The sequence below is a fragment of the Myotis lucifugus genome, unplaced genomic scaffold, assembly GCF_000147115.1.
Source record: "Myotis lucifugus unplaced genomic scaffold, Myoluc2.0 scaffold_138, whole genome shotgun sequence".
Classification (NCBI taxonomy): domain Eukaryota; kingdom Metazoa; phylum Chordata; class Mammalia; order Chiroptera; family Vespertilionidae; genus Myotis; species Myotis lucifugus.
The window spans coordinates 1134325-1162006 of NW_005871186.1; the positions used below are offsets into that span (position 1 = coordinate 1134325).

The 27682-nt window shown below is 41.9% G+C and overlaps 1 protein-coding gene across 7 annotated transcripts in view; it reads right to left on the reverse strand.

The window, feature by feature from the left end:
• RNF121 (ring finger protein 121) overlaps positions 1-27682 on the reverse strand; it is a 63365-nt gene that overhangs the window by 4530 nt on the left and 31153 nt on the right. For 4 of the 7 annotated variants that reach the window (XM_023758728.1, XM_006094501.3, XM_006094503.3 and 1 more), the window contains 4 exons: positions 15276-15430; positions 11458-11565; positions 8147-8267; positions 403-536 (listed from right to left, as the gene is read on the reverse strand). In XM_023758728.1, coding sequence (XP_023614496.1) covers positions 403-536; positions 8147-8267; positions 11458-11565; positions 15276-15430 — 518 coding nt within the window. The remainder of the gene's footprint in view (positions 1-402; positions 537-8146; positions 8268-11457; positions 11566-15275; positions 15431-27682) is intronic. The other 3 variants (XM_014460710.2, XM_006094502.3, XM_014460711.2) reach the window with 2 other exon arrangements.

Below are 27682 nucleotides of genomic sequence, written 5' to 3' on the forward strand. Positions count from 1 at the left end.
TATATATATATATATATATATATATATATATATATATATATATATATATATTTTTTTTTTTTTAAAAAGAAGAGTTATTCAGGGGGATCTGATTCTGAAACTGAGGAATCCAATTAGAGTATGCTCTTCCTGTGACCCTCCAACCTTGGGGCACCTAGTGCAGCTTCAGGCTCCTTCCTGATCTGCCAGGCTATGAACACCATTTACATAAGAGTGGCTCCCATTTGTGGGAAAGAGCGAGCAAGGATGCATTTTCTACTCCTGGGTGTCAGCTCCTCTAAAACTGAACATCACCCAAATGTCTACCCTCTTGTGACTCTCCTACACTCAGAGGCCGGGCAGCATGCCCCCTTCCCTCCCTGACTGCAGTGTGCATGAGACCCAGGAGCTCCAGACGGATACACATGATTGCAAGACAGCCTGTACGTGTTCTCGATGATGCCCTCTTCACTGACATCCACAAAGATCTGCTGCCCACACACGGCACACATGCTGTCCGAGAGGTGTTTGGTAGGCATGCCTGACTCGCTGTAGAACTGGGAGAGAAGAGCACAAGGAAAAGACAGGAAATATGTGAGAATCAACCAAAGTGGGAAGCTACCACAGAGGCCTTAGGTCTTCTAGAGAGAAGGCAAAGCGGCAGGGGAGGTCAAAGAGCTAGAAAACATTTCTATACAGTAAATCGATCTCATCCTTGTTGGGTGAATGAGGGGAAAGGGACAGACCAGAGATGGGCCAGGAAGTCAAACCTAACAGGACCTGAAGACTGGGCTGGGTTAACATCAGGGACAAGGAGAATGTGAGGAAGAAGGGCTCAGGGTGGTGACCAGGAGCTATGTCAGGTAGGCCATGCTGTGGCCAGACTATGATGCTAGCAGACATGGACAACATCTCTAAGATTCAAAAGAGCAATATCTAGAGCATGGTGGTGATAAGGGTGTTCTCAGACACTTGTGGCTGCAGCAAAGGAGGTGCAATCCTTTTGGACAGCATTTGGCATAATATCTCATACTGTCACACACTTTAGCCATTAATTTCACTTCAAGGAATTTAAGGAAATAAAAACAAATGTCGCCCTAACCAGTTTGGCTCAGTGGATAGAGCGTCGGCCTGCGGACTGAAGGGTCCCAGGTTCGATTCTGGTCAAGGTCATGTACCTTGGTTGCAGGCACATCCCCAGTGGGGGGTGTGCAGGAGGCAGCTGATCGATCTTTTTCTCTCATCGATGTTTCTAACTCTCTATCCTTCTCCCTTCCTCTCTGCAAAAAATCAATAAAATATATTTTAAAAAAAACAAACAAACAAAAAAAACACAAATGTCAAAAAGCTTCATGCCCTGACCGGTTTGGCTCAGTGGACAGAGCATCGGCCTATGAACTCAAGGGTCCCGGGTTCGATTCCTGTCAAGGGCATGTACCTTGGTTGTGGGCACATACCCAGTGGGGAGTGTGCAGGAGGCAGCTGATCGATGTTTCTCTCTCATCGATGTTTCTAACTCTCTATCCCTGTCCCTTCCTCTCTGTAAAAAATCAATAAAATAAATTAAAAAAAAAAAAAGCTTCATGCAACCCTGGCCAGTGTGGCTCAGTTGGCTGAGCATTATCCCATGCACTGAGTGGTTCAATTCCTGGTCAGAGCACATGCCCAGGTTGCGAGCTTGACAGTCAATGTTTCTCTCTCCCTCTCCCTTCCTTTCTCTTTAAAAGTGAATAAAAACATTTTTTAAAAAAAGCTTCATGCATATATTCATTTAGGCATTATTTATAATTAAAGAAGCAAAGAATTTCTTAATTCCTCTAAAAGTTAAACAAGAATCACCACATGACACAGCAATTCCACTCCCAAAAATGAAAACGGACTAAACACATGCTTGTGTGCTAATGCTCCTCACAGCACTATTCACAATAGTCAGAGGTGGAAACAATCCGTGTCCATCAATAAACAGGTGTATAAACAAATGTGATATATCCACCCAATAAAATATTGTTCAGTCATTAAAATAATGAAGTTCTGACATATGCTACAACACACACGAACCTTGAAAACATTATGCAAGGTGAAATAAGCCGACACAAAAGAACAAATATTATATGACTCCATATATAAAATATCTAGAATAGATAAAAATAGATAAAAAAAGATCACTCTGTCTTCTGTGTGAAAAATGAATTGGAGATGAGGCAAAAAGGCTTTAGAAAGACCAGCTAAGAGACAATTATAATTCTCTAAAAGCAATGGATCATGGAGGCTTATACTAAGGTGATGGCTTGGGCTAATTTGATGGCAGTAAAAACTGAGAGAAGTAAAGACAGACCGATGATGTCTAATAGACCATTGAATAATAACATTCTAGTGCTCAGAAAACAGTTTTGGATTAGAAATCTGGAATCCCTGGAAAAAGAAAAGTGAAATATCCAGGTGAAGAGTAAAAAAGATGACTTAGATTTGAACTTAGAGGAACAATAACATTTAAGAGAAAGAAAAATTAGCAGAGGAAACAGAAAATACCAGTAACAAAAAGAAAACCAGGACTGTGTAATGTTGTGAACTCTGCAAATGCTTTACATTAACCTGTTCCTTACAATTCTATAAGACTGGTAGTATTACTACAGCTAAGAAAACAAGACCAGAGAGGTAAAGTAACTTGCTCAAGCGTACACAGCTAGCCCTGGCTGGGTAGCTCAATTGATTAGAGCATCATCCTATACACCAAAAAGGTTGTGGGTTTGAAACCTGGTCAGGGTGCACACAGGAGGCAACCGATTAATGTTTCTCTTTCTCTCTCCTTCACTCCCTTACTCTCTGTCTAAAGACTAACAACATAGAGACATATGTAATACTTTCAACAATAAAGATTAAAATAAATTTTAAAAAGAGAGAGTATATAGCTAATTAAAAGTGGATTAGAACTTGAAACTAGGTCTGACTCTAATCCCCTAGCCCAGCCGTGGGCAAACTACGGCCCGCGGGCCGGATCCGGCCCGTTTGAAACGAATAAAACTAAAAAAAAAAAAAAGATCGTACCCTTTTATGTAATGATGTATACTTTGAATTTATATTAGTTCACACAAACACTCCATCCATGCTTTTGTTCCGGCCCTCCGGTCCAGTTTAAGAACCCATTGTGGCCCTCGAGTCAAAAAGTTTGCCCACCCCTGCCCTAGCTCTTTCCACTACTTTAAACCAGATGAATGGCTAGCTAGTCCTGTCCTGATGCTATCTGGGCCACTGATGATCCAAGAGGTAACTCTGGGGCACAAGAACTTGCTCAGAAGATAGAAAGTGTGAGGTTAAGAAAAAAAAAAGTGTGAGATAGAGCCTTGGCCAGTGTGGCTCAGTTGGTTGGAGCCTGTACACCAAAAGGTTGCAAGTTCAATTCCCGGTCAGGGACATATCCAGGTTGCAGGTTCCAGCCCCAGTCCTGGCAAAAACAGGAGGCAACCAATTGATGTTTCCTCTCCCCTCCCCTCCCCTCCCCTCTCTCTCCCCTTCCCTCTCTAAAAGTCAATAAACATATCTTCAGCTCAGGACTAAAAGAAATCCACAAAAAACAAAAAAGTATGAGCTATACCCATTGTAGCATGAATAGTGTGTGTTACTGCCCTGCCTAGAAGAAGCCCCAGAAAATAAGCTTATTTCACAATCAAGGAAACCATACTGACTGGCTGTCACAAGTTTATGATCTCATAGTGACCAGATGGGAAAAAAACAAACATCCAAGGTTCCCTAGACTCATCATAAGAAGATAATTACTTAAGTTCATATTACAAGTTTCTCCACGTGAAGACAAACCAAAGAGCTACTATACACTAAACAGAACAGTGAAAAGGAATTGAGAATGCTTGCTAATATATTTACAAAACCTCCTGGTTTCATTTGTAAGAACCCCGAGACGAATAAATCACACATCTCTTTAGGTCAAACCACCCTCAAAGGGGAACCACGCAATGACTAAAACGAGTTCCTGACATGGTAAGCAGAACAGCTCCAACATCAACTATGACTTTCTGGGGTAGCCATGACCACAAAATGTACAAAAGACTATGAAAAATTATCAGGACTGAACATATGGTCTATCCATACAGTGGAATATTATTCAGACTTAAAAAGGAAGAAAATTCTGATACATGCTACAACATGGGTGAACCTTGAAGACATTATGCTAAGTGAAATAAGTAAATCACAAAAGTCAAATATTGCACGAGTCCACTTATATGAGGTACCTGCAGTGGTCAAATTCAGAGACAGAAAATAGAATGGTGGTTGCCTGAGGCTGGGGAGGGGAAATTGCAGAGTCACTATTTAATGGGTATAGAGCTTCAGTTTTACAAGTGAAGAGTTTTATGGATGTATAGTAGTGATGGTTGCAGAACAATGTAAATGTACTTAATGTAACTGAACTATACACTTTAAAATGATTAAGATAGTAAATTTTGTTATATGTGTTTTTTTAGTCCTCACTAGAGAATATGTTTTTATTGATTTTAAAGAGAGGAAGAGGGAGAGAAAGAGAAACATCGATCAGGAATTGAACCTGCAACTCTTTGGTGTATAGGACGATGCTCCAACCAACTGAGCCACCAGCCAGGGCAATGTTATGTGTATTTTACCACAATTAAAAAAAACAAAACAAAAACAAGGACTGCTACTGAAATGGGTGGTAGTGGTGTTAGTAAAGACTGTACTTGGGTCATACTTGATACATTATAGATGGTTGACAAATAATTGCTGCTTGAATAAATGAATGAATGAGTTGCCCAATGAATGCATGGAAGGCAGAAATTTCTTGGCTTCTTCAAATTGCCTGCACAAAAGCATTGATCAGATTTTGTTTTTAAGGTCAGGGTTATTCTTGAAATTGAGGTTTCCGTGGCTCAGAGACCCAGAGCACAGGCCCACTTGACCAAAGACGGGCAGAAACAAGAGTCCTGGAATTCTCAGGGTTGGAAAGAACTGTAAAGGCAGTGCAATATATCCCTTTAATCTATGCTGATATCCCTTCTCCCACACCCTTGCCTGGTCTCATCTGCTGGCATCCCAAGCCCTAGAAGAAGGCCTGTCACTAAGTCTCAGCAATGTTTGCTATGGGAAATAACGAATGAACTCCTGGTGACTCACCTAGTACTACCACAAGCCATTCTAGTCTTCCTATGACCCACTCTGCTGCAAGATGGGAACCTGGGGAAACAGCAAACTGTCCATAGTTAGGGTCAGCAAGGTCACATTCTGTTGGACAGGTGCTGGATAGAGTGGCTCCTCTGAAAGGGATAGCCATTCTCAATGTCAATTACCTAGGAAGAAGTAAGTCCTCACATAAGATACCAGGATTCAGAAGTCTGGCCTGAGGAATAGAGGAAGGGGTGGCATATTTTTGTCAGGAACAAAGGCTCTAGGTCCAGACATTTGAAAAATAGTTGTCTAGATGTGGTGGATGCCAAAATGCCACTAGCTACACAGTGGTAGGCTGAGAGTTGGTGAAGGCAGGGTCTGGAAACCTGGAAAGCAGGCAGCCTGGTAAATCAGATTAACCTCAGCCAAGTACCCTTGGCTTATTTTCCTCCTCTCAATCCTCAACCTTTTAATAAACCCCAATGTGACTGCTTGATCCTTCTGTTCTTATGCTGAGATACAGGGTTTATACGTGGGCCAGGCTATTAAATGAGCATATGGGGTAGTAAGATCCCATAAAGGGAGGGAGTATATGAGGGGCCAAGAGCTGGTATTTGAGGCACCCTCCACCCTAACAAGAGATTCTCCTGCCAGGTCTTTTGGTAAAGCTGGAATTTATTATCTTTTAAGGATTATCAGCTGTAATCATTGGAATTCTTCCCAATAATTCTTCCCAAGAACAGCTCAAACCTATTTTGGAGAGGCCAATGTAATGATCCCATCTCCTCTAGAGGAGAAGCTATCTTGTGGATCAGTTCTGAGCTCAGTCCCATTTGGACAGAAGAGGGATTTTGTAGATTGGTTATCAGCGACCACCTGAGGGAATTAAGGCTCTGTTTAAATTGGCAGCTGATAATAACCTTGAAATAAAGTTGGCAACAAGCTGGGAAAATCAGAGAATTGGTCTTGTAAAAACAGAATCAGAAGAAAAAGAAATCACTAGAGGGTAAAGGATAGGATACTGGCAAGAGGGACTGAAAAGCTGGCTATGCTATAAAAGCAGTCTAAGAGAAAAGCTGTTGTTCAAAGTGCAGTTAGTAATTAGATAATCTAGGGTCCAGAAATCTCTTCTGGGAAGTGAAATGGGTAAAGGAAGAGCCGAAGCATACACAAATGTGTACGAGACAGCGAAATGCAGCTAAAACATAAGACAGTTCAAAAAGTATCTAATAAGCTGTCCACAAAGTGACCCAATATACTTTGTTTTCAATTTGATCCATGATACTGAGAAACAAAGTTCTAGATCTGAAACTACTATACTTGATTAAAAGTATCCAAGGTGATGGTTGAGTATTATTTAACCTAAATTGGCCTGTGACACAAATGAGATTGCAGAAGCATGACATACAAGTTTACACAGCAAATAGTCTCCCACCTGCAAACTGCCTCAAATCCTTCCGGAGTTCCCGAAGCACCTCACATGTAGTCAGTGCAGATCCTTTCCTGTTCTCATCACTTGGTCTCCATAGATATCTGCTGCCTAAAAGCTAGGACTGGTATTTGGATGCTCCCAGAGAACCTATTTCCATAATGTTCTCCCAGGGTTTCATCCCAAGCTGTCAAGAACATCTGAATGCCCTTTGGTTCCCCTCCATCAGACAGAGCCATGTATTTCAGCACAGAAATGGAGAGATGTCCATTAAATTTTGAATTATTCTTCCTTGGGGCGGCGTCTAATGGGATGACACTGAGATGGGGAACACTTCTGTGTTGTTTACATAATTAAGAGAATGTAAATAGCAAAACAAATACATATTTCCATTATGAAGGAAAAAAAGGGATATTGATGTAGGTTTCTCAGATTGGCTATTTTACCCATATTTTAAGCTTGAAGAATTTCTCCATGGTCTCCATCTCATCCTCTTAGAGCATTTCCTATCTCACTAAAGTGTACACCATTCAAGGAGTTGCTTGAGTTAGAAATCTCAGCTTTGACACCTCCTTTTCCTTCATATTTTTTCCTCCAGGCTCCAGAACTAATCTATATCCAAGTCCCATCAAACTTAACTACAAAATACTTCAAAATAGTGCTCTTCTCTCCCTTTCTACCATCTCTACGCTAATCCAAGCTACCTTCATCTTTCCCAGACTAGTGCATTTGTCTCTTAAATAGTCTTAAGTGGTCCACTCTAACCTGTAGACCCCTCTCCAATCTGTTCTCTACCCAGCAGCCAGTACGATCTTTTCAAAATGCAAATCTGATAATGTCATTTTCTATTGTAGCCTTCCAGTCTTTTTAGTATAAAAAAACACAATCTTTCCTTTGTCCTATAAGGCTTTTTCTAGTCTAACCTCTGACTATGTCTCCAGTTATTTCACTACATTCTCAGCCCTACAACCATATTAGCCTCAGTTCTTCAAAAGGCCCACCTTTTCTCCCACCACAGGACTCTTATACTCACAATTTTCTCTATCTCTTTTCACTTCACTTCATCTAGTTAATGCCTATACATTGTTTGAGTCAGCTCAGTAGTCACTTCTTCAGAGAAGTGCTTTGAGACCCACGACTAGGTCAAATGCTACTACTACATTTATTCATTGCATCATGAACCTTTCCTTCATAATATTTATTAAATTTACAATTTTATATTTATTTTTGTGTTTATTACCCTTAATACCTTTCTCTGTCACTAGAGAGTAAACTCCAATTAGGCAAGGACCATATCTGCTTCTGTGTGTACACCTTTGCAATCCCAGCACACACAGTGTTCAGGCACATAGGCATTACGTAAATAATTGTTGGATGAAGGCTAACTTCCTTCAGGGTAAAGTGGTCCTTTCCTATAATGGTCCTAAAGTTAAAAATTCCAGGGTACATCTGAGATCTGACTTTCCAAATTTTAAGGAAGCAATCTCCATACATACCACCCACATCTTGAAGGATTTTATCTGGCTTCTCTCTTCCGTCAAACAAGTGATGCTATCCTGAACTCTCTGGAGGTGGCAGGAGGCAGTATTAAGAGCCAGGTGAACTCACCCCTATGGTAGACGCCATGTAGTCTGCACACATTTCTGCAAAGTCCCGCTCAAGAACACCATAGTAGAGGCCATAGAAGAGGAGAGAAATGCCAAAGTCCATGGCATCTTCTGGTTTGATCCTGTAAAGGAAGTAGCATGGCCTGCCCTGAGACACGACTGCTTTGTATTCTACTCTGGGACACAGAAGGAGGTGCCTAAAAGTGGGAGGTTCAAGGGCTAGAGCAAGTGTTGGCAAACTAAGACCAAATCTAGACTGCTGTATTTATATTGTCTGTGGGCACCAATTGAACAGGCTAGCATTGTGAGCTTCAAAGACGAAGCCAGGGTATCCCCTTCTGCCCCATTTCCCCACTCTGTTCCCAGTGCCTGCCTCCTCCAACTGGCAACCATGCACTGCAGCTGCCAAGGGCCTGCTCTGGTTGGCACCTACATATTGGGGACTCCACTTCATACCCTCCTTTTCAGGCTACTACTTCTGAGAATGTCTTGCCTGATGGCAAGCAGACACAAATATTCCCATCATCTGAGACAGCCCATGGGTGAGGGAAGGAGTTTTCTCTCATTATAGAAGTACCTATATTATATCCTAGATTTCGACTTTTATCTCACAAAGCCTAAAATATTTAACCCTTTACAGAAAAGTTTGGCAACCAAGGTTTCTGGAAAAAAAGTTAGTCAGTTACAGACGAGCTACCATAAAATGTTAAGATGCACCTATACATATTCTGTATGTCATCAAGTTAAACTTTGGTCCACATCTACTTACCAAGAAGAACAAAGTTTTTTTATTGAATATATTGGGGTGACACTGGTTAATAAAATTATATAGGTTTTAGGTAGAAAGACAAAGTTCTTGCCTGTAATATCAAGAGATTTGTTTTAATAAGTCCAAGGACCAATAATTTGCTACTTTGAGTCTATAAATATTTAGTATAGAAAAGAGCCTTTGTTAAAATATTTGTACCCTGCTTGGTGTGGCTCAGTTGATTGGAGCGTCATCCTGTGCACCAAAAGGTTGCAGGTTCAATTCCCGGTCAGGGCACATACCCAGGTTGCAGGTTTGATCCCCGTGCAGGAGGCAACTGATCGATGTTCCCCTCTCAAATTGGTCTCTCTAACTCTCCCACTTCCTCTCTCTTTAAATTAAAAAAAAAAAAAATTGTACCAGGAACTGTATGTGTTCACTTAAAGCTGTAAATGATATTTATCTTAAAAAGATGAATTTGCTCATCAATCTTATAATATTTAACCTATTAACTAGAAATCATGGTTTTTCACTAACTGACCTATCAGTAGCATAAAAATGGTCAAGATTCCCAATTCTGTTTTCTTCCTTGTAGAGTTTATGAGAAAAAAAAAGAAACTGTAATTATAGAATAAATGGCTTTAAAATATAAGGCAGAATCTTGATTTTAATTATTTTAAGCCACACAGGTAAAAACATATCTGGAAATATCTTGCTTTTCTTTGATGAGATGTGTTAGACTCTATACTGGTGAGTTCCTTTGTGGAGCCAGTTTATTCTTCCAGCCTGTTCTACCCCAAGTAAGAATTCCATGGCTGCCCTCTCACTACATAGTGTACTAGGTTTGGGGAAGAGGCCAGTGGTCATGAATTTAAATTTGAATCCTAAATCCGTTTAGCTTCAGTACACTGTCACAGGCTTAGGATCATCCCTCGTGATCCACAAACCTCATCCCATCAGCCAGGAAACCACATTCCCACCCTCTTCTGCTCTACTCACTGTACCCACCAGTCCCAAAGCCCAGAATTTCTTGGCTTCTACCTCAATTGGGGGTGGGTAGACATGTATGCTGAAACAGATATTTTGGAAAGCTTATGACAATAGAAAGTAATAGCCACACTCCTACTCCTAGTAATGTAACCTTAGGAAGCACCAGAGCAATGTTATCTGTGACAACACTAAATAGAAAAACAACCTAAGTGCCCAACAATAGAGCAGGAGTTAAATGTCCACAGGTTAACTTTTTAGAACTGTTTCCTTAGAAATCTGATAAAAGTGGATTGTCAGCTGTGCTCCAAAGCAACAATGCTTATACATTAAACATGGCCTGTGATCAGTACACTGCATCTGGACTGGGAGATTCCTGAAACTGAATGTGTTCCTTGGCGAGGGGGGACTTCTGGGACAGGTGTCTCACTTTCTCACATCTCAGCCCTGGGACTACTATGAGAACTTCTGCAGACACTGCCCTGCAATTTCCTGTCTTGTATCCTTCTAGGTCAGTGGTCGGTAAACCGTGGCTCGAGAGCCACATGTGGCTCTTTGGCCCCTTGAGTGTGGCTCTTCCACAAAATACCACGTGCGGGGGCGCACGTCCAGTGCGATTGAAACTTCATGGCCCATGCGCAGAAGTCGGTTTTCGGACGGGGGCGAGTCTATTTTGAAGAAGTGGCATTAGAAGAAGTGGGGGTACGTTTGCTGAGGTCGACCCCTCAGATTGAGGACATTTTTAGCAAAGGCCAGCTTAGGAGTACCCTAATTAAGTTAATAACAATGTACCTACCTATATAGTTTAAGTTTAAAAAATTTGGCTCTCAAAAGAAATTTCAATCGTTGTACTGTTGATATTTGACTCTGTTGACTAATGAGTTTGCCGACCACTGTTCTAGGTGGATCTGTTGCCAGGTGTGGTCAACTGTCTCCCATGAGTTCAAATGTCTAGTCCAGGGTCAGCAAATTTTTTCTGTAAAGGGTCAGATAGTAAATATTTTAGTTTTGTGGCCCATATAGTCTCTGCCACAATTATTAAAATCTGCTGTTTTACTGCAAGAGCAGCTATAGACAACGTGTAAACAAATGTGTGTGACTGTGTTCCAGTAAAATATTTTTCTTATTTTATAAAAACAGGAAGTAGACCAATTTGGCCCATAGGACATAGTTTGCCAACTCCTAGTCTTCTTGAACATAAGATCACTCAGGTAGAGTGGATGCTGCAATAAATATATGGACAAGGAAAATAGTTCTATTAGGGAGATAAAGTAACAGGAAACTGGCTATAATTATTATTATTCTTATTTGTTATACTTTTCCACTAAAATATAAATTCTTAGAAAATATAACCAATGATTTGAAACTCTAACTCTGTATTATCCAACATTCCTTTCTCTTTGTCAGCACAATAGTAGAGGGCCCACCCTTGTATCCCCCCATGTCTCGAGTTTCCTATACTGGGTTACCATGTTTCCCCCTGTTAATAACCAGGACTTGCCCCAGGAAGAAAGATAAAGCCCACCAGCATCTCCACCCCCAACACCAGAAAAAAAAAAAAAGCAAAGGATACTCACTTGAATAATAAATTAAGACCGAAAAGGGTAAACATGACAGCCATGTAGCCAACGATGCCAGTGGCATAGCTAATTTTATAGATCAGCAGGAACCACTTATAAACCAACCTGGAGAAAGGAGAGAGAAAGAGATTAAAAATGACGGCAGAGTAAGTGGATGCTCCACGGACACGCTCCCAGGAGCAAACAGGAATTATAACTAAAATACAGAAAAACTTCCTGAATAATAAATGGAAAACTCACTAGAGCGAAACCTGATACCCGAGGACTGAAAGTGCTGGCTGGGTGCCCGGGCGCCCACAGACAGGACAGCAACCGATGTTCCGGAGAGATATCTCAGCTGGGGGGTGGGAGGGTGTACCACTGAGAACTCTGGGAACTAATCCCCAAGCTGGGCCCCCCTGCAGAGAGCACCAGAACTGAGAAGAGTACCCATATAACTGGCTGGGAAAAGCAGCAGGGTTGCTGTCTGCCAGGGAGTAATGGCTGAAAATTCAGGCACTCTCTTAAAGGGCCACCACACAAAATTACCTGTGGAGCCACCCACCTTGTGCTCTGGCAAAGGGAGGGCAGAGTGGACTGGAGCTGTGTGAGCAGAAGCCAGAACTGGGGACTCAGAGGTTAGAGCTAGAAGGTAGACACCCCCGGTTTCCTGTGCTGAGTCATTCCCTCATGCAGCGGAGGACATCTCTCCCACACAGACATTTGCTATATACAGGTGGCCTTGCCTGGGGGAAGGCAGTTGACCCATCCTATTGGAAAATACCTTGCCCTGAGGCCACTGAAGATATTAAAAATAACAATTAGCCTCTGGGCAAAAGCAATTGCCCTACCCTTTTGAAAAAAACTCTCCCACACCTGAGGACGATTGCCTGGGGGCAATTGAAGCCAGAATCCTATCAGTCTGTAGGCAGAGGCAGTCTCTGGAGGCTTTGAGTCTTTGCCTGATATAATTAGTCAGAAAGAGCATTTGACACTGTCCTGCACCAGAAGACTGAGAGGCATAGCAGATCTACCTAATAGAGAGTCACAAACCCAAACAGGCAACCAAAATAAAGAGACAAAGAAACAACCCCAAATGCCCCAAATGAAAGGACAAGAGAATTCTCCAGAAGAAGAGATAAATGAAGTAGGGATGAGAAAGGAGAGAAAATTAATACAGCTGACATAGAAACTCTATCTAGAGACCTCTGGACCACCAGATCCCTTATTCTCACATCAGTGGCGACACCAGGCTCTTTGCTTAGGACTTACTGAGAAACTTTAGTTACTGTACAAAGCTGTAACACCTTAACTGCAGTAACACCTCCACATATCAAGGAGCCAGTACTTTGTATCTTCCTGGTCTCAGACAAAAGAATAAAAGAGAGCATTAAAAGGTTTCAGCCTCAAATAAAGAAAGAGCACACACATCTCAAATTCAGATTAGTTGGATCAGAAGTGAAAACTAGAAACTACAACTATGCTCAGAAAGGAACGAGGGAAGGCTAGTTATTCTTGTCAAGAAAGAGAATTCAAGGGAAGATGAATAAGAGGTAGAATTAGCTACTTTTATACCTTGGCATGGTTAATCTGAATACTGCTTTGCTTCTTTCTATCCACAGGCCAATAATGAAATGAATGATGTCTAATGACTCTGCTTCTGAAAAATATTTCTTTCTGGAATAAAAGGGATCCTTAGGGAGGCACTCAAAGAATAACTCTGAATTAGATGTATGTGTGGTGGTGGTGGTGGTGGGATGGAGCGGGGTTGTGCAATGCTCCTGAGGGAGGAGCAGTGCTTCCTAGGAACCAATGAAAAACAGCGTGGAATCTGGTTGGTTGACTCCAGCTAGGTTCAGATAGGAAAGATGGTACCAGAATGTACCAGAGCCTTTTAAACACTAATATTAGTAGTCACTATTCTATCTGTAATGAGAGCTTATGAGCAATTTAGTAATTTGCTTGAATAACTAGCACAGGCCTATTTAGCTCCAGAGAGCCAACTAGGTTACTGCGAACCATGCTGGGGCCCCAAGAAGAAAGCTCAAGGGTTATAGCTTCTCCAGCAAAGGAAAGGCCCCAAACAAACACCTTACAATGCCCTCCTCAAAGACCACACACAGGTCCATTATCCAGGGTTTGCACTGATCATGAGACACAACAGAAAGGATGTAGAATTTTAGTTGGAATCTGGATTTAATGAGGTTTACTAGCTGGGTAACCTGAGGTAAGTCAAACAACATCTCTGAGACAATTTCACTACTGTCACAAATGGCAAAATTCATTCTTTTTAATGGCCAAGTAATTTTCACTGGTTTATACAGAGCCTGTTTCCTGATATATGTAGTACCAGCACATAGCTCAATAAATGCTGTGTGAATATATGTGGATGTTTATGAAAGTGCTTTGAAATTATAAAGCACTATCAAATATAAAAAACCTCCCATGTTATGGACTATTTTCAGTAATTTTAAATAGAAGTTTATACTATTTATTACTTGGTGATTTAATATGCTTTATTACACTTTTTCTTTATATCACCCTACTTGAGGTAGCGATTATTACCACACTTTTAGGGATAAAGAATTCAGTGTTCAGAAAGGTGAAGTCAAACAAGTCATATAATTAACAAGTGGCAGAGCTGGGGTTTCCAATCTGCATCCATCTGGCTACTGAGCCTGTATCTTCTATGAAATGGCCCTTAACATAAAGTAAACTACCACAGCCAAAGAGGGGCTCTGGATCACCAACTTCACCATGAAGATAAATTTTACTTTGTATGACCAGACTCAGACGGCCAAAGAAAGGCTTGCATGACAGTGGAACATATGAGGCATGGGAAAAAGAGCAACTTGCAACTTGGAAGACTGGATCAGGTGCTCGCAGCTTTGAGGCTGGCCAGTTCCTCTGTTAGGCTCTCTTGGACCTGTACACATGTCTCTCACGGCACTTACCAACTACACTGACACAGCTGCTTTCTCATCCATCTCCTCACTTAAACCAAGCACTCCTGGAGGGCAGGGACCATGTCTTATCCAGTTGTGTATCCCCAGCACTCAACACAGGGTCTGACACATAGCATGTGCTTGCTGAATGAATGAATGAATGAATGAATGAATGAATGAATGAATCTTTTTTTTCCTGTTAAGTACAGATATTAAATGACCTCACAAGCTGGTTGGAGGATCAACTAAGAAATGCATTTGGATAAAATACAAAAAAATACACAGGCAGGACGTGCTTTGTAACCTCAAAGGAAGTATTTGTTGGAAGATTGCAAATTTGCTGAGATTCATTCATTCAACAAAAATTCATAGAGTAGGCTACTATGTGCCATGCCCTGTGGTAGGGCCTGGATATACAGTGACAGACAGAATGGATGTGGTTCTTATCTCATAGATATAGTTTAGTGGGGAGATAGACTCTCAATATAATATTTAGTTATAAATTGTGATAAGCTCTATGAAGGAAAACTGCAGGGCACTATGAAAAAATATAACAGAAAAATCTAACTTAGAGTTCAGAGAAGGGTTCACAGAAGAAAATAACATTTTAAATGATACTACAATCATCACCAGGATTTGCTTACTCTATTGTTTGCTTTTAATGTAAATAGACCCTGAAATAAACTATAAGGTAAGCTATAGGTAAATATTTGGGTTTTTTAAATCTGTGAATGGGAGGCAGGTCTCCCAATCAGCTTGTTTTGGTGAAGCTCAGTGCTAAGTAAACATGGCAGATAAAAATTGCAAAGTTTTCCATCTAAACCCACCCCCCTCCCATGCATCCCAAGCCATTAGCTTCAGGAAACCTCAATTCTCCACCTAAATTCTCACCTTGGGGTTGTCTGCACTAGTGGCTTTCGGGTGGCTCGGAAGGTGACAAAGGCTGTGACAGCAGAGAAGAAGATCCAGATCACTAGGAACCTCCACCAGTGCAGCTTCACTGTGAAATAGAGGGGAACAACCCACATCTGAAAGAGGGTCACCATCTGAAACACAAACACAAGCACTTCAGCTCCAGCCAGCCCCCTCTGCAGCTCTCCCCACAAGTCCAGAGTGCATCTCAGGTGTTCCACTTCAGCCTGATTCTCTCCTACATTTCCAGTTGTGGATGAAGGCACCTCCTAGGGACCTAAGTTGGAAACCTGGGGCCATGCTGGACATTTCCCTTTCATCCCTCACCCAACCGTTTATTTTATATATTCTCTCCTTTCCATTTGAATCTTTGCTGTCCCTTGGCTGGCAGACTATGACAACTTTCTTGTTACGCTTCCCTGCATTCAGTGTCTCCCCTTCCCATCTATCCTCCCAGGAGCTCTGGAAAGGAATCTCTAGCATACAGTCTTGAGCATGTCATTCCCCTGCTTAAAAACCTTCTAATGGTCTCCCACATATAGGATAAGATCCAACTCCTTAGACAGGCAATCAAATCACCCAAATATGGCCCCAAACTACTATTCCAAGGGTCACCTTCTACTACTCCCCATGCTTTTTAGTCAGGCTGTCCCCCTCAGGCTAAAACATCTTTTCTGCCTAGTAGCATCACTTCCGAGACACATGAAGCCTTTAGTTTAGAAGAACATATCTTGAGTTTCTAATGCTCCAAAGCATTTTCTTTTCTACCATCATTACAGTGCTAGAGTACAAGACTGTATTCAAATTCATTCTCTACCCAAATGCAAGCTCCTTGAAAACAGTCATTAGGCCGAATTCATCTGCTTCCTGTTCTAGAAAACTGTCTGGCACGTGAGAGATCCTCAACAAACTTAGATAAATAAGAGGAAAGCAGCCCGCCGGTGTGGCTCAGTGGCTGAGTGTCAACCTATGAATCAGGAGGTCACACTTCGATCCGGTCAGGGGACATGCCCAGGTTACAGGCTTGATCTCCAGTAGGGGACATGCAGGAGGCAGCCGATCAATGATTCTTTCTCATCATTGATGTTTCTATCTCTCCCTTGTTCTCTGAAATATATTTTTTTCAAAAGAGGAAAGCAAGACTAGAACCCAAAGAAGGAGGCACATTTCTGTTTCAAAGAGTATCTGTTTCCCTTTCCCTCCTTCAGATATCTACCTCAGACTTAGCTGAAGAGTCCCAAACCTATAATACAACTCTAAGTCAGAACTTTGGACTAATCACCATTTTTTTGCTCCCCAATGCCTCCTAACTCTCTCCCAATCACTCAGCTTTCACTACATGTCACTTGTCTTAGGTGAGTAGCAGGTGTTAAAAAAAAGAAGAAAAAGAAAAAGGATAATTAGCACTTAATGAAGGCGTTCTTCCTGGATTCTATTCTGGCTTCAACAAAGACATAATCAGGAGTAAGTCTAGACATCAGTGTGAAAGGAGTGAAAAATCTTGCTGTGTTTTGTAACTTTCAGGCTGAAACTTTAAGAGTGCAAAGCTATTCAACTCATATCATGAAAGAAAGAAAGGAAGGAAAGGGGGAAGGGAAAGGAAGAAGAAACGGAAGGGGAAGGAGGAAAGGGAAGAATTAATTTAGGGACAGGAATAGGCTCTTTGAAACAAGATGGCCCAGTAGCCTTGGATTCTAAGTTCTGTTATGCCTCCAACTCATTGGGTCATCCTATGGAGGGCCTTCCTCCTTGAAGGAAGAGTTTGACTTGATTTTCCAAACCATTTCAAGTTCTAACATGTGAAGGCTCTATTAAGCAGCCTTGTATCCTAGACTTCCTGGCATAGTAAAACCAAGTGTCCTTATGACTTTGACTAAACTTAGCTTTTAGTTTTAAGTCCTAGCTCTAGAAATCATAATCCTCTCTCTATATATACCCCTCGGAGACCTAGCCTTTCCCCAGACAATCAGCAACTCTTGAGGCAGAAGATAGTAGCCAGAACCTAACCAATGCTCACACTCACACAGACCTCTGGCAGGCTAAAGATAACATCTTAACCTAAGGTATGTTTCAGTTCCTGAGCCATAAGGTGGAATGACCCTGGCTACTTTCCCAGGAGACCAAACAGAGGGAAACAGGAAAAGACCTTTCCACTGTCTTCAAAATCTGAAGAGATGATTTATTACCCTTACCTCACCTCTAACCAGTCAGCTCTCAGCACAACCCCTAACCCTGGTGTCTTGTGATTTTGCCCTTATATAATCTATAACTTAAATGCCATTGAGGAGTTCAGGCTTTTGAGCATTAGCTTTCCGTTCTTCTGGGTGGTGCCATTCATAAAATAAAATACCCAATATTTCTCCACTGCAATTCTCGGTATTTAGTGTTTAGCTCCAGTGGACAAACTGTTCTGTAATAAAAAATGCTTCATTGATTCATCCATCAAATATTTACTTTGCATTTACTGGGAAGAGGAATGCAGAAATAAACATGACCTCTAGTCCCTGTCCTCAAGGAGCTAACAGACTAGCAGCAGGAGAAAAACATAAATCAAACCCAATTTTAAAGATTCTATTAATCCTTAGACCCTTTTTGAAGTCCAAGTAGAAATCATTAAAGAACACATAAACAATTTCAAATGATACATTGAAATGACCAGAGGTTTTAGATATGAATTTAAAGAGATCTAGATATGAATCCTAATACAGCTGTTTACTGTGTTACCTTAGGCAAGTCACTAACCCTGATAAGCCTCAGTTTTCTGAACTGTAAAATGGGGTTAACATATCTATTCTCATAAGGTTGTATAGGTTAAGGAAGTTAATGCATGAAAAGCTCTTTGAACAGTTCCTAACAAGGTAAGCATTCAATATAAGTAATGTAATAAATATGATGTAAATATTCAACATATCAGCTCTTACATTTAAATAAGAGTAATATATACACACACACACACACACACACACACACACACACACACATATATACATACATACACACAGTGGGGCCTTAACTTACGAGTGTCCCGACTAACGAGTTTTTTGAGATACCAGCTGTCTCTCCGCCAATTTTTTGCATTGAATTGACAGAGTAATTTGAGTTAACGAGCTCCTTAACGACATCCTTAACGAGCTCGGTCTCAGAATGAATTAAACTCGTAAGTCAAGGCCCCACTGTAGATAATAAGCACAGTACATAACTCATAAAAAGCAGTCAGTAAATGAGAACTCTTATTATGGTTTCACATGATCAAAACTGCATAAAGTCACATATATAAGGGAACAAAGACTGCAATGAGGTAACATAAATAATCAGCATATTAAAAATGGTGGGGTGCCCAGCCAATATGGCTTAGTCGTTGAGCACAGACCCAGGAACCAAGAGGTGACCAGTTTAATTCCCAGTCAGGGCACATGCCCAGGTTGTGGGCTCGATCCCCAGTAGGGGTCGTACAGGAGGCAGCTGGTCAATGATGTTCCTCTTTCATCGATGTTTCTCTCTCTCCATCCCTCTCTTTCCTCTCTCTCTAAAAATCAATTAAAAAATATTTTTTAAAAATGGTAGGGTTAAAAAAAAAAAATGGTAGGGTTAGGCCCTGGTTGGGTAGCCCAGTTGGTTAGAGTGTTGTCCCAATATGCCAAAGTTGCAGGTTCAATCTCTAGTCAGAGCACATACAAGAGTTAATCAATGAATGCATAAATAAGTGGAACAACATATTGATGTTTCTCTTTCCCTCTCTCAAATCAATTTAAAAAGTGGTAGGGTTATAGAATCTACACTAATAAAAGAGAAAGATGCAAATTGACCATAACTTCATGACACCCACCAGCCAATCAGGAGTGCGTATGCAAATTAACCCAACAAAGCTGACGGGTTAATTTGCATACACAGGTGCTGAGCAGGTGGGACGATTGCATTGTCTCCATGGCAACGATGCAGGCATTCCGCACCGCCCCAGTAGCTCTGGGCCTCTGGGCAGCGTGGGAAGGCAGAAAGGCGGCTCCAGCCCTGAACGAAGGCAGAAAGGTGGCTCCGGGCTGGAGCGAAGGCGGAAGGCTAGAGCAAAGGGGGTGCTGGCAGCCAAGGGAAGGAAGGCCCATTCTTGCATGAACCTTCGTGCATCAGGCCTCTAGTTTCATTATAATGTTTAATTCGTCCTTTCCAAGAAAAAAATAAATGACCTAAAAACACAAACCAAGGATCTGAGGCCACTTTCAGGTATTAAGGCACTCTCCATTGGGAAGGCTTGAAAGCTAGATTCTGTTCAGGGTCTAGAAAGCAGCTGCTGGGGTGAGAGCTCAGTGCCTGAAAAAAGAGGCAGGGCAGAGGGGCTGAGTGAACACAAGTCTACCATGTGAAAATGGAGAGTGACAACTTTGCCTGGTTAATTTGTTTCTACTGTAGTATTTATTGGCATTTTGCTTAATAAATTGAAGCCTCTTCAATAAAGAAGGCATCTTTAATGGCTAGCTTGGCAATAAGTGGCTGAAAGTCACTACGCAAGATTCTCAAAATAATGGCAGAGACTCTGGTGCCATCTGGTGGCAACACTTCATGAAGACACATTTGGTTCAATAGTTTCCTTAAGTACTTGTGCCTGATGTGTGGAAGGCACAAAATGATGGAAAGCCTTGGCCATAACTTCTCTTTCAGGGTGTGGAGTGATGAGATATAAACACAAATTGGGCAGCCATGCAAAGCATCAAGTACTGACATGAGAGTTCAGAGGAGAGAGGTAGCAGAAGCTGTCAGGGAAGACTGCCTAGAAGAAGCAGAGCTCTAGCTGGTTCTGAAAGAAGCTTGGATTTGGTAAGGGGAAGGGGGGAAGCAAAAGCCATTCATCCTTCTTTCCATTGTCTGGAAAGACGAAGCTGAAGTGAAGACTATCCTGAAACTGACTCGCTGATTCATTCAGCAAACATTTACTGAGGTACAAACCAAACTTCTCCAATCTGGAAGGTAAGAAAAGCAATATCCCACTTATCTCCGAAATGCTATAAGTTAGATGCTAACAATAGCAGCCCACATTTAAATGGACTGTCTTTGTTTTAGATTTATTTCATCTCAGGAACTATAATTCATGAAAAATCAGAAAAGAGCTCCAAATGACTTCCTTCCCTGGCACCAGCTGCCTCGTCAGTCTGCTGATGCTTGGCACTTATGACTTGCAGGATCTCATCACTTCTGTACCTTATGGGGACAGGGATCACCCACCACGCTTGGCTGAAAAGAAATACTGAAGATGAGCTAAAACCAAATGTCCAGATAGTATAGCAAAGTAAGAGACTCACAGCTAACAGAACAATCAGCTTGAAAGAAGTGCTGATAAATGGACAGAGGTCAACTAGAGGAAGGTGTCAGGGAAATGCTCTACAGCTCTGGTCAATTATTTTCATGAGTTATTTGGCTAAAAATACAAGGATCTGCTTAGAAAATGTGGATAGCACAAAGCTTGGGAGGTGGGGAAGATCACGGCAGTGAACATGGAAAACAGAAGCAGCAAAATTCAAAATAAATAAAGCTTTTTTCTAGAGTTCTTCTAGCTCTGACATCCTATGAGCTAATAAGCTGAGATGAGGAACCAAAACCATGCAATGAAACCTAACCAACTACCCAAGTATAGGATGGGAAAGGAATGGTTTAATAGCAGCTCATGTGAAACAGATCTAGGGGTTTCAGTTTAGCACAAATCACCAAGAAATATATGCCATCAGGGCCACTGCCAAAAGCATCAAAGCAACCTCATGCTGCTTAGCTAGGAACAGACCCAGAAAGAGGAAGGCAGCAGCTCTACTATTCTCTGCTGTCAAAGCATCCCTGGGATCAGGTCTTCAGACCACATTGCATAGAGGACACTGACATATAAGCATGGTCAGTGAGCAGCCAGGATTACAAAGGATCTGGAAACCACATCAGGTAAGGAACAGCTGAAGGCAGCAGGATATTAGGCCTGGAGAAAACTACAGGATGGCCTGGCTGTAACCTTCAGTTATCTGAAGATCACCCGTAAGCAGATAGATATAGTCCATGCCCTGATGAGACCCACACACTGCTGGAATACCCTACAGGGTAGAAACTTTTTTTGACAATTTCTTCCTACCACACCCTCGGTAAACGGTCAACCTTACCACAAGAGTGAGGCAGGTCCTTCCACTGCTAATAAATGTATTATAGAGTTCCTGACTCTGATAAACCTGCCTTTGAGTCCCTTCTGCCTCTGGGTCTAATTCTTGTCCAGAGACACAGAGAGTAAATTTACTCCGTTTCTTTTGATTACTTCACAATACCTAAAATTACACATCTCCTCTCCCCAAGTCTTCCTCTCTTCAGGCAGAGTCAGTCAAGCAGTCATTTAACAAATACTGAGCACTTAGTGTACAGCATGCTAAGGACTGTGGGATTCAGAGATAAAGAACAAAACCTCCTCAAGAACTTAGGTCTACTGAGGAGAAACAAAGAAAGTAGAGGGTAAGTACTTCACTCAATGTAGAACCAAGGAAGGCTTCCTGAAGAAAGCAACCTTTGATCTGTCCTGACAGCCTAGTAGGTACAGGTGCAGAATGAATCACGATGAGTGTTTCAGGATGAAGGAACATGGTATGCTTGAGAAAGTACAAGTATTTGAGGAAAGTGTGAGAAATGAGACCACAGGGGTAGGCAAGGCTCTTTGGAGGAGAAGGCTGATGTTTGCTTCACAGAAGTTATTATTATACTGTAAGGAGCAAATTTTTTCTTTCTCATAGAAAGTGGATTATAACCCTTTATTATCTTAGTCAGCATTCTCTAACCACATCCTAGTAACCCCCTTAAGGTCTTAGCATGAGAAAAATCTATAGTACTTTAAAGATATCCAGCTGGGAGATTTTGCCCCTCATCCATTCCAGGAGGGAACAGCAGATCAGTGGACAGGAGTTTTGAAAAGATGCTATATTTGGTAACAGACAGAGATGATGAAAGCTTCTCCTTGGAGATCTTTAAAAATAGGATACTTTTCCAGGCATAAACTTATTCTTTCCCTAACATCCCTGAGGGAGTTAAGGAGTAATATTAGACTTTCTGAATAGACTAGAGGCCTGATGTACGAAATTCGTGCAAGGGCCGGGGGCCTCTGCCACCTCTGCCTCAGCCCCCACCTGCTGCGGCTTTGTCTGGAAGGAAGGATGACTGGAAGGACTTCCGGTCTAATTAGCACATTATGCTTTTATTATTATAGACTAGTGGCCCGTTGCAGGCCTTCCTTCCCCTGGCTGCCGGCACCAGTTTTCCTCCGGCACCTGAGACCCAGGCCTTTGGTCCAGCCACAGCAGCGAGGCTTGGCTTCTCCAATCCAGCTGCTCCTTTTTTTTTCTTCCCAGCTCCTCCAGCAGAGCCCAGGGCGGACTGGAAGCCTGGGTTGCTCCCAGCGACCCAGGCCCTCAGTCCCTCCTTGACCGTAGCCCAGGATGGACTGGAAGCCTGGGTTGCCCCTGGCGACCCAGGCCCCCAGCCCTCCCCTTGAGCGGAGCCCAGGGCAGACTGGAAGCCTGGGTTGCCCCCAGCGACCCAGGCCCCCTGCGACCCAGGCCCCCAGCCACTCCTTGAGCGGAGTACAGGGCCGGAGGGAAGCTTGGCAACCCAAGCCTCCTGCTTGCTCCAGCTCTGTGGCTGCCGCCATATTCAGTTGTCTTCAGTCTTCGCTCTGTGCCTGTGTATGCAAATTAACCGCCATCTTTGTTGGGTTAATTTGCATAGTCACTCTGATTGGGTGGTGGGTGTAGTGGAGTGGCGGAGTGATGGTTAATTTGCATGTTTCTCTTTTATTAGTGTAGATGATGAAAACTGATGTACAGAGAAATTAAAGAGCAAGTTTGGCCTGGCTAGGTTTCCAATCCAGATCGTCTGTCTCCCAAGTCCTGCCTCCCTAGCATATTCACTGAGTTTGGAGAAACCCTGGAAGCCTGAGGAGGCAAGATGGTGTAAATGGAAGTTGTTGTGAGAATGCCTGAAATATAAGGAAAGGACTTGGGCAAAAGTTATCAAAGAAGGAAAAATCTGGGAGGTTATAATCAGAAATGACCATGACAGAAACTGAATTTCCTGAAACTCTTAAGAAACCTCAAAAAATGGTTGACTGGCTCTATGAAAAGAGCACTTAACCAAGAATCAGATTTTGGTTTTATGTCCAGCTCTCCAATAGTCATGTGTCCTTGGCAAATCACTTCAGAATTCTGCACTTTGGTCTACTCATCTGAAAAATGGAGATAAAACCCTATCCTGACCATCTTATAAAGCTGTTGTGAGGTTCCAATGAGATAGATGAGAAAAGTTTTTTTAAAAAAATCAACAAATTGGCTCTGGCTGGTGTGGCTCAGTTGGTTGGAGTGTCCTCCCATGTACCAAAAGAGTGTGGGTTAGATTCCTGGTCAGGGCATATACCCAGGGTGTGGGTCCAATCCCTGATTGGGGCATGTACAGGATGTAACCAATCAATATTTCTCTCCCAAATCAATGTTTCTCTCTTTCAAAAACAAAACCAAAAAATCAACAAATTCAAACAATAAGCAATTTAAGTTACTCTTGTTGCTTTTATTCAAAAGAATAGTACCTGAAATTTAAATACAGAAAACAGTAAGATCTCCTGCTCCCAAAAGCAGTTAGACTAAGTTTTTCTTCTTCTAACCTGAAGATTGCACTTGATCTCCTAAGTTAGAGAGAAAAGTTTATTATTTTTCACAGTGAAACCAGTAGGTTGACATACTTGCTCATAATCAGTCTCATGGCTGGCAATGTCTATGCTGTCCTAGGTCCTTGAGTCGAGGACAGTGTTTCTCATCAGGGGTGAATTTCCTCCCCACAGGACATTTGGCAATGTTTGGAGACACTTTTGACTGTCACAATTTTGGGAGGGATGCCATTAGCATCTATTGGGTTGAGGCCAGGGATGCTGCTAAACATCCTACAATGAATAGGATAGTATCCCAATTCCCTCCCCCCTCCTGCCAAAAAAAGAATCATCTGGCCCAAATGTTAATAGTCTCCTTACTGAGAAACCTGGTCTAAAAGAACAGAGCTAGTGTTTTTTCTACTTGGTGGTCATGGGTACACAATGAAAGGCTGAATTGCCAACCAGCACTAGTGAAGAACAAAAAAATTCATTCAGTTTGAGAGAAACAGAGCCTTATCAATTAATTCCATCATTTCTTGGCATGTCATAAGAACCTTTATTTAAAAAAAAAAGCTCTGAATAGCTAATTTTGAATAGTTTCTACTGTTCAACCATCTCAGTGCCTCTCCTTTATACAACATTCTCTGGAGAGCTGTTTTGTTTTCTTTTTATTCCCATTCTTCACCCCATAGACATTCTAATGTGTTTAAGATGTGTATATATATTTTAAATTTGTTAATTTTTTTGGTGGTGGCTGTTAATCCTCACCTGAGGATATTTTCCCATTGATTTTTAGAGACAGTGGAAGGGAGAGGGAGAGACAGAGAGGGAAACATCAATGTGAAAGAGCCAAATTGATTGGTTGCCTCATGCCAGAGCTTGCAACTGAGGTACATGCCCTTGACCGGACTCAAACCTGGGACCCTTAAGTCTGCAGGCTGATGCTCTATCCACTGAACCAAACCAGCTATGGCAAGATGTATATATTTTTTGTATCTGTTCTTACAAACTGTATTTTTTGTGTGCATGTATTTTAAATTTATTATTGACACTGTGTTGTATATCTTTCTGTTTGTTACTTTTTCACTCATCTGCAGTTTCAGTTACCTATGGTCAATACTGACCCAAAAATATTAAATGGAAAATTCTATAAATAAACAATTCATAAAATTTTAATTGTGTGCTGTTCTAAGTAGTGTAATTGTAGAAATCACTCTGTATATGAGTCTATTGTCAGTTTTTTTCTAAATTTTTAAAATGTTTTTATTGATTATTTTAGAGAGAGAGGAAGGGAGAAGAATAGAGAGATAGAAACATCGATATGAAGAGGAACACTGTTCAGCTGCCTCCTGCATGCCCCCTACTGGGGATTGAGCCCGAAATCCAGGCATGTGCCCTGACTGGGAATCGAACCGGTGACCTCTTGGTTCGTGGGTTGATGCTCAACCACTGAGCAATTCTGGCTGGGCTCTATTGTCAGTTTTAATCATTACTAATCTCCCATTCTGTTATCATTTAACTTTGCCTATGGTAATCCTTTACTGAACAAAAACCCTTAATATAATCAAATTTATCAAGTTTTTATCCTATTTACCTACATATTTTTATTATCTTTATAATTTTACCTTTCATAATCAGGTCTTTATATCTGATAACCAAGATGGCTATTGAGTGATTAATGGGTGAGTAAGTAGCATATGCTGGACAAAGGGATGAACCACGTGACAGCGCTATAAAGGATCAAGGAATGTCTGCTAATTGAACAAATACATAGGCATCATGGAAGAGTGGGGAGAGTAGGGAGAGCAGGGGAGCTGGATGGATTGGGTATGAATCCTGACTCTGATAATCATTGGTTGAAAGGACCTCAGTTAATCTCTGAGCTTCAGTTTCTTGATCCATACATACAATGGCAAAAATAATACTACCTACCTCACAGCAAAATACTTGGCACATTATAAAGCACTCAAAATGAGAGCTAGTGCTATTAATTATGTTTCCAAAATAGTGAAGACATAGCAATGTCCCAAGTATGTTTCTGCTCATTTCTCTTCCTCAAAATCCACCTTTAACCTAGAACAGCCTGGAGGGTGAGAGGTCCCCAAGAATTGTAAAACTGGTGGCTACAGCAAGTATCTAAAATCAGATTTCTAGGCAGGAAGAACAAATTTAGATGCACAAGGATGGAAAAGCAGGAATAACAAGATGGGTCATCTAAATAGAACAGCAAGTAATAGAATCCTCAGACCATAGGATGGTTGAAATATAAGGAAAGGACTTGGGCAAAAGATTGTGGGTTCGATCTAGTCTGTAAAAATGTCTGTACCAATTATATCAATAAAATCAGATGACAAACTAGGGAAAGATACCTGCAGCACGTACGTAAAAGGGCTTATTCCTAACATATAAAGAGTTCTTATCAATCAATAAGAAATATTCCAGCCCTAACCGGTTTGGCTCAGTGGATAGAGCGTCGGCCTGCGGACTGAAGGGTCCCAGGTTCGATTCCGGTCAAGGGCATGTACCTTGGTTGCGGGCACATCCCCAGTGGAGGGTGTGCAGGAGGCAGCTGATTGATGTTTCTCTCTCATCGATGTTTCTAACTCTCTATCCCTCTCCCTTTCTCTCTGTAAAAAATCAATAAAGTATATTTAAAAAAGAAAAAAAAAGAAATATTCCAAAGGAATCCTAAACAAGAAAAGGATATGTGACCAAACATATCACATGGCTTAACTGTGAATAATATTTACATGTCATAATAATGTAAATAAGGAATACTTATTCAACTAAAAATTGTGAGGAAGAGGAGGCCTTGGCCAATGTGACTCAGTTGGTTGAGCGTTGTCCCACGCACCAAGTTTCTCTCTCTTGCCCTTTCCCTTCCTCTCTCTCTAAAAATATAAATTTAAAATTTAAAAAAATAGTTCAGAGGAGGAAAAGTGTGTGTGAAGGATATAGGTATAACAGTATAAGATAATTATCACCTTCCATAATAGGAAGTCAATACATAATATTTAAAAGTAAAATCTACACTAATAAAAGAGAAACATGGTAATTAGCGTACAACCGCTACCCTTCCCATTGGCTAATCAGCATATCCTTATGCAAATTAACTGTCAGCCAAGATGGCGGCCGGCAGCCATGCACTGAAGCGAACAGGGAGGCTTGCCTGCTCCAGTGATGGCGGGCTCCAACGTTTCCCCACCTGACTTGCCGGCCTTTCAGCTGCAACTTTAAGCCACTATGTTCTATGTTGCAAATATAGAACCTAAACAAAACCCCCAGAAACCGGCTTTCAGTCAGCCGGGCTTCAGCCAGCCTGGCCCCAACATTGTTTCAAATACAGAAGGTAAAGGCCAGAGCCGAGGCCTTAGAGCTAAAGCTGGCCCCGAATAGAAAAAAAAAGAAAAAAAGGGGCAGTTGGGAGCTTCAGTCCCCCCCCCCACCTGAAAACGGCCCTCAGCCCCTCAACCAGGCTGGCCAGGCCCCCCCAGTGGGGACCCCCAACCTGATCCAGGACCCCCTTCAGGGCAAACCAGCCGGCCCACAACCATCACAAGGCCTCTATTCTATATAGTAAAAGGGTAATACCCTCCCGGCACCGGGATCAGAATGACAGGGGGCAGCGCCCAAACCCCCTGATCCCCCTGCAGCTCTGTGAGTGACAGGGGGCGGGGCCACAACCTCCCTATCCCCCCTGCTCTGTTCGTGACAGGGGAAGGCGCCCCAACCCCCTGATCAG